We start from the raw sequence: 8,521 nt of genomic DNA on the forward strand, positions 1-8,521 counted from the left end.
GTGAAACCGCGGGGCGCAGCTAGTATATAGATAAAATACATAATGTCTCTAGTAGGTACGCAAGGTATAAACGAGAACTCGCCATAAAAAAATAAATAAGTGGTATATTTTAGATAAAATACAACCGCGAATAGCGGTCACTATGCCTGCGCGATATTTTATTACCCATAAATCCTTTAATGACCCTTTCTATCTTTGAAAAGCAGGAATTCAACATTAACTTATCGAAGTATAAAGGAATTTATTCCTTATTTCTTTAGGATGAGGATATAAATTCTAATACAAGAAGCCAGTCATTGGAAATGAACGGTTTACGCCGTAGGATGTTATAAAAATTTGCATTTGTTTAAGCGCATTAAGATGTGTTGTTTTATCTCCTACTTCATATGGAGCTCTTAATACTAGCAATATTCAAAGGTGCTTAGTATTTCGGGTTACGTTTATATTCTGTACCTATACCATATTAAAACTTAGTATTTTCTATGTGTTTGATTTTACGCGAGTATTACACATTTAAAATTGAAGACTTTTTAAGGGATTTTTAACGCGATTTATTTCTCGATGTATAAATCGCGTTTAAAATATCTTAAAAACTCTTTAATTTGCATATTAAAACTTTTATGGAAAATCAGATTTATCAATATCGCGCCTTTTTGATACAGTGGTAACCTGAGAGTAGTACGGAGGAGTCCTGAGTTAGATTCCCGGTGGGGACTCACAGAAAAAAGGGTCTCGGTCTGGCAGGACACAGAAGCTGATCCTGCTTATCCATAAAGTAAATCGATCAGTGGAACAGATATATATCATCTGCTCCATACTCCACTAGGGAATGCGGCACTTCACACGATACGGAATAAGCAAGCAGTGTTCCTATTGCGACTTATGCGACCTGTCATGAGCGGCGAATTACACCCACCATCAAATGAGTCGCTCCATTGCTCCGTTTAAATATGAAAAAATCGGATTTTATCTTCGTGTATTGCATTGTTTTTTATAAAAGAGCGGGCAACCGAGCTAGTGGATCGAATTACGGTAAACGGCCTTCGTCTATTAATAAATTTAGGGGATAGATATCACTATGGTCTAATGCTTTGTTGTCCAGTGGGGGGGGGGCCTGAAAACCAGCGTTCCGACCCTATCGGCATAACATTTGCTAAGTGGCACCGCGCTTTACAACTGCTTATTGTGATGATGGTGATGATTATGTGCAGAACCTAATAAAATTATTTTATTCTTTATCCTTAAATGAGTCGGGGCCTCTGCTAATGGGCACGAGATGAGAGGAATTATGACAGAAAGGACTGGGACGGGTGTGAAAAAGAATACCGGCCTCGCATCGCATCAGCATTTACATGCTACTATTTCAAAGTCAATTACTTTTGAATCCATTTAATACGCCACGTAATGAATACGCATTCAAAGACTAGAGTATGTATGAAAGTAATTAGTAGGCGAATAACTGGCTGACTTGATTGGATCATTGAACTGCATCTGTCTATCATGAACGTGCTTTGAGGAACTTTTAAATGTCACTACGTTTAGAATTTTGATTTAAAAACATTATACATATACATAATATTCCTCTATATTGCGTGATGTTTTACATTAAAATTATAGCTAATGTAATATGGAGACTAATTGAGTTCTTTTTTTAGAAAACTAACTTCCCGGTCGCGACTTTGCCCGCGTTATCATAGGAAATTCCCACAGGAATGATATGTTTCACCAGAGTAAAAAGTCGCCAGTTAGCCGCAATGACATAAAATAGGTAAATAGGTCTGTTACTGTTAATGTATACTTGGCAACTTTAGACTACGCAAACATTCCAATAAAAAATTAAAATAAAATAGACAAATATCGATCACGATGCGAGATTGGAAACCACGTGATTTCCAAACCATGGCAATGCCTAGCCTCTCGGCCACCGTCTCGACACCTCCGCAGTCGAATCTCTTATTTTCTTATAGTTTTATGTACCTATGGGACACCCCACAAAAATGCCCATTTATAAAGCATTTGAAAGCTATAGAACTGAAAATTGAACATTTATTTTACAAACCTTTTGGCGACATTTCAATGCCAGGTCCGAGCCAGAAAACTCCTTGCCGATTGACAATCTCGTGCATGATGATAGCGAAAGAGTACACGTCTCCTTTCTGCGTGCCCTCTGGGGGAGGAGATGCAGTGCGAAGAAGTTCAGGGGAGGTCCAAAGGAGACCTACAAAATGAAAATGGTTTTTAATTAACTTAAGTTTTATCCATTCGGAATTCATTAGGAGAGGAAGGGCTGCTCCCTTCTCTATCTTTTTGTTTATCCAGGGAGTATTAATTATACAACATCACTTTGTTACGTATGCAGATGGAGGAAAATCACTACAAGCACAAAAACGATATCATAGGGGTGAAATTAAAACGGTCTATGAAATGATCAGCTCATGGCTCGAAGGTTTACTAAAAAACTAAAAAATGGAAATTTATACTATAACACAAAAGAAATATATAATACAAAACACTGTATGCAGTGGTGGCTCAGTGGCGAGAACTTCGGACTTCAAAATCGATATGTCGGGGTTCGGGACCGGGCGAGCGTGCAGAAAATAAATTGATTTTTCAATTTATCTGTATAACGTATAATATGTGGATAACATCACCACTGCTTAAAACGGTGAAGGAGAACATTGTGAAGAAACGGGCATGTTCAAGAATCAAAAGTTGGACGACATGTGACATCTGCCAACTCGCACTTGGCCAGCCTGGTGGATTATGGCCTGAACCCTCATAGGAGGACTGTGTCCCAGCAGTGGGAACATATATGGGCTGATGATTAGAAAAGAAATATGGTTAATTTTGGTGAGCTTATAAATACTTACGTGTCCAATAGCTGTGAGCTCTTGCGTCTTTTTCGGACACCCTCAAAGCGTTCAGGCCGAAATCTGTGATTTTCAAAACGAATCTAGAATCCACCACGCAGTTACTAGACTTCAGCGCTCCGTGAGATCTTATATCTGTCCCGTGCAGATAATGCATGCCCTAAAATAAACACTTATTTTAATTGTATTAAAACAAAAACAAATGCGTATAATGTAGGAAAATGATGTTTGCTTGTTGTTTTGTTAGTCAAAAATCTATACTAATATAATTAAGCTGGGGGATTTATTTGTTTGTTTGCTTGAACATGCTATTCTCAGGAACTACAGAGCCGGTATGAATGAAATTTGGCACAGAGTTAGTTTCAGAGAAAGGACTTGGGAGAGTTTTTTATCTCGAAAACCTCCAGAATAGGACAGAATAGTTCAAGTTATGCGTGTTTCAGATTGTATACTCTAAAAAACCAGCGACAAAAAAAAGTAGTTAAAATAAACTTTTTTACTCAAATAACCCCTATCGAACAGTGGAACTTTATAGGCTAAACAATTAATACTAATTATTAGGGCACTAGGCTTAACAAAATTAAAAACCCGCCGTACGATACGTGCCAATAAAGAACGCAATTAAATTAAACATGCGAATTGGACTTTGCTCCCAAAATGCTAACAATGGATTACTTTGCTTACAGAATTGCGGAACGTATATCAAATGAAGTTATATCGTTCCAGCAATACATCTAAAACAAAAGGACAATTAATTTTGGAACAAAGACACGTAGAATCTGATACAAGTGACCTTAATATGAGAACGATGTATAATGCTCTCCTTTGATGTTATTTTTCTGACACACATTTTTCGTGAGCTGCTTTATTAGAGTTTGACCTTTCATTTCTCAATAGTTACTGATCGCACAGGTAGGAAGGATCGTTAGTACAATAAGGAAACTACAAGAGCACACACACATCTAGGCAACGAATCAACGGTCCCGGCCGGCTCTGTCGGTACACAGGGCCGCACGCACACATACGTACATATCATCGCTCAGAAATAAGAAAACGCAATTCACTAAAACACTATTGTCACTAATATACTATTCGGATAGTATTTTGCTCGAAATGCAATTGGGAAAAAAAAATCTGAAAAATGTCCCTAGAATATTAGAAAGGTTTTTAGTCGTTTAAGTAAATATGTTTAGGTAACTTTGTGATCTTTTTCTATCGTCTCTTTTGTTAATAGTTTTAACAAACTATGATATTAGCAGCTATAGTTATAGTTTTATTATTTTATTACAGTGAATGAAATGTACTTTTAGACATTATAACTTCTAGCTCAAGCCCTTGGAGTACTAACGGCTTGTTGCCTGAGGATAATGGCTTCAATATCCGACAATTTATTTTTCGCACCGCCTATTCAAATGGCACTACTATTCATGGTACCTATTTAATGGTACCTATGCAAATGGTATGGTAGGCTATATAGATCCTCATATTAAATCCATATGCCAACAAAAGTAATTTACAAATAGATAAATAAAAAAAAATTGTTGTCTTTTACGATAAAGTGGTCGAAAATATTATTCTTAGCACAAACTTATATCCCCAATTTATTCTATCCACATATAAATTCGGGAATATTATGTCACTAAAGGAGTTGTCAGAAGATAGGTCTTTAAAAATTAAAGAGAGTTTTACACCAAACTTTTTTTGATAAAATAAACTGCTAACGAGACGAGATAAATCTAAAGTGAAAAAATGGCATAATACATCTTTTTAGAAAATGCACGCAGTACAGGATTCGACTAAAATTATCTACACATGCATGTAATAAAATCGTAGGGTGTACTTGGAACAAAATATATGAAAGAAACTTTATAAAGGGCTAAAACAAATATACAAACTATATAATTACTTTATATATAATTACTAGCTGATCCGGCAAACGCTGTTCTGCCTTACTCTTATCCTTTAGGGGTATAAAAAATAGATGTTGGCCGATTCTCACACATACCCAATATGCACACAAAATTTCATGAGAATCGGTCCAGCCGTTTCAGAGGAGTTTGGCAACGAAAACTGTGACACAAGAATTTTATATATTAGATAATTAATTATTAGAATATTTGTCGATATATGTAAGTTTGTATGAGAGTTTATTCACGCTAATCGAAACGGTGTACGGAATTGTTATATCGTTTTCACTACTGTATTAAGCAAATCGTGAATAGTTCCAGAAAATATTTAAAAATATTCCTTTAATGCCCCACAATAAAATGGAGAAGCGAACACTTGTACATAGCACGTATTTACCGCGAGCAAAACGAAATTAAACTTCCAACATCGAGTAAAACGAAGGTACAATTTCCTATGATAAAACACTTTTTAAAAGTAGTCAAATATTTTTTTCTGTTTTGTAGGAAAAAAATATTTTATCTGTGGTACATATAAAACTATCACTAGCCTTCCACCAGCGGTTTTCCCCACGTAGTTTAACAAAATAATAGTTAACAAAAACAGCTGTTTAATGAAAACTAAACTAAATTAATTTTATCAAATTATTCAAAGTGTAAATGAAATCTGGCTGTTTAAAGTGAGTCAAAATCGCAAACAAAGAAGTCGGTTACAAACATACAAACAAGCAGACATACAAGTGAAGCCAATTAAAACCGTGTAGAAAATCTGAGGGTGTTTTTGGCATAGTTGCAGTTCTCATAGTATTTCCGGGATAAAAACTGTCCTATATTGCTCGGGTCACAAACTATCTTTGTACCAAATTTCATCCAAATTGATTCAGTGAAGTAGACACTTACAGAGTAATTTGCCGACATAACTCTGCCACCTACTTCGCAAAGGACTACATTAAAAGTGTTTGAACGAAGTTATAATTCGTTCCATCTTCTTTATCATTCTATACTTCCTATACTACTAATATTATAAAGGCGAAAGTTTGTAAGGATGTATGTGTGTTTGTTGCTCTTTCACGCAAAAACACTGAACCGATTGCAATGAAATTTGGTACGTAGACAACTGGACAAGTGGAATAACATATAGGCAACTTTTTATCTCGATTTTCCTACGGGACACGGACTTACGCGGGTGAAACCGCGGGGCGCAGCTAGTAGGAACATAAATGAACATCATCCTAATTTATAGTACCATGATAGAGTGGGACATGACCCACCTAACCCCACTATCCCATCCGGATTCCAAATACGATTTAAGCTTATACACATTTGCAATTCTGACAATTTATGGAGGTCCAAGTGCTTTATGGTAAGGGATACAATAATCTTGTTAAACTATTTCTACGTATGAGTATCGTTTATCAAAACTAACTCGAATCAGAGCTTACAAATTGTGTGTATATTAGAATAAAATATAAACTTTTAGATAAATTACTGTCTATCTATAAGTTGAATATGTAGAAAACATATGTGCATGTTTTGATTGGGCTATATATTGGATCAACATAAATATCGATTCGTTACAAATCACAGTTATTAAACTAAATACAAATGAATAAAGTTGAAAAAAAAAAAACTAAAAACACGCTTAAATGATAGAATCTTAAATGATATATAGAAAAAAAAATTAATCGTTCTAGTGTGTGTGTCTAGTTAAAGTGAAATTATTTTATCCTGATGATCGTAACAAGAGATGATAAACTCGTGAAATCATCGATCCCAGATCATTAAAAAGAGGTTGTAATTAATTCTGTCAAATCTAATCCGTGGATCAAAATTGACTCTTAAAGAGGTTAAATACTCATACAAACATATTATCATATAGTTGAAACAAATATGGGCTTGTTAATAAAGAACATAAGAAAAATCCCTCACCCTCACAATATCGTGCATTAAACTGACTTTGAACATCCAATCGAGTTTAATCGTATCATTTTCCAGGATATCTTGCAAGGAACCTTTAGGGCAGTATTCAGTAAGTATACAACAATGCGGTGGATCCACGCACGCCCCGAAAAATCTTGCTAAATGGTCGTGTTCCAGATCTTTCATCTTTTTCAGCTCCAGTAGTAAGGGCCGGGTGAGGTCTATACGCTGTTTATCAACTTTCTTGATAGCAACCCGGCAGCCTTTATAGAATGCGCATGGAGCGTATATTTGTCGGTCGCCAGCGAGAGATATAGCTTCGTCCGAGTAAGCGGTCTAGAAAAAATAAACATTATATATGGAAAATTCACGTTTTGCTATGGGGGATGGTCGCGTGATGATAAACCATGACCGCTAGTATCACCGCCCGTGAACATTTGAAGAGGTGGTCTGCAAATCTTATTAATCGATTCTATTCATTTATACGACGGAGATATAACGGATTTAATATAAATGTATAGGTGTCCGATGGTACAGAATGATATCTTTATGTGTTAGAAGGGGCGATGAAACTGGTGGTGCCTCTGAAATTGTCGTAGGTATACACCATAAATTCAGTTTTCAACCTCTTGAAAGCAACTCACATAAATAACAATCGTTGATATAGACTATTATATAACTTATTGAATATGTCAACACACCAACTCACCCCAGAGCTATACCTTCGAATGAGAGAGTGCAAGCTACCCCTGAGCCTCCCTCCGGGTATCAGCACGTCGCTCCAGCTCACGCGCCACGTCATCATGGCTATTTCTGCCTCTAATTTATAGTGTCTGAAAATAAAAATGTGTTTAGAAAAGAACTAAAGTACTTACGTCCACTATATTATAATATCATATTTTATAGCTTAGGTATTGTTCAGAGCAGTTTATTGGGTGTCCAGTGTGAGGATAAAATGAGCCTTTGACATAATATGGTTTTATTCTTTCAAACTTGTGTTAGAAGTTTGACGTCGATGTTTGTGTGTTTGGTGACTGTGGTATCATGTTCTGTGGTATGTATCTTCTTCTCAAACGGATGGACCGATTTTGATGCGATTTTTATTCATTTGAATACCATCTAGCGGTGGTTCTTATTGATATTTCGTTTAATAAGATCCGGCCAAACATTGCGGACACAATGAAATATCGGATTAAAATTTGTTTTCACAGCTCCCTCCTTACAGTTACGTATAAAGGGGGTTGACTAGTAAAATACTATCAAATATCATAATCAGATGGTCGACAGCGCCAAGTGAGATCAGGGGTTATTCATTTTTAATTCATTTTCATTTTCATATTTTATAAGGCCAGTAAACAGCCAGCAACCCCGCAGGCTCTAAGTAATCACGAGCAAACGTTATATGATTCATAGTGGAAATTCTTAGAAAATGCAGTATCACTTGTATACACGAGGATGTAAATAACATCGAATTCCATAAACGCAAAATACATACAGTTAACATACATTATACAAATAATGCCACTGTTAGCGATACTGTATGCAATTTATAGCTCAATCGACGTCTTTATGCTATGCAAAATTGAATCATAATTGCTTGTTAGAATTTACGATTTAATTTATTAGACATTAATGTTAACTGTGATTGTATATCATATATACTAGGTTTCCTAGCCTTCGCTAGCGTCTAAAAAGTAAAGTCTGTCTATAGCCTTCTATCTTCAGACACGATAAGCATGCCATGCTGTGTTGCTACGTGAGAGAAGGATAAACAATAAAATCCACATTTGCTTTAATATTAATTACGAGCTGCAGCCTGTGGAACGA

At 35.8% G+C, this 8,521-nt stretch overlaps 1 protein-coding gene across 1 annotated transcript in view; it reads right to left on the reverse strand.

Annotated features, from left to right (window-relative positions):
- Window positions 1–8,521, reverse strand: part of LOC119828999 (atrial natriuretic peptide receptor 1) — a 58,344-nt gene that overhangs the window by 12,279 nt on the left and 37,544 nt on the right. Inside the window, exons 10-13 of the mRNA XM_038351346.1 lie at window positions 7,404–7,527; window positions 6,704–7,030; window positions 2,871–3,030; window positions 2,060–2,218 (exon numbers count right to left, since the gene is read on the reverse strand). Of these exons, the coding sequence (XP_038207274.1) occupies window positions 2,060–2,218; window positions 2,871–3,030; window positions 6,704–7,030; window positions 7,404–7,527 (770 nt within the window). The remainder of the gene's footprint in view (window positions 1–2,059; window positions 2,219–2,870; window positions 3,031–6,703; window positions 7,031–7,403; window positions 7,528–8,521) is intronic.

Source organism: Zerene cesonia, chromosome 9, assembly GCF_012273895.1.
Source record: "Zerene cesonia ecotype Mississippi chromosome 9, Zerene_cesonia_1.1, whole genome shotgun sequence".
NCBI lineage: Eukaryota > Metazoa > Arthropoda > Insecta > Lepidoptera > Pieridae > Zerene > Zerene cesonia.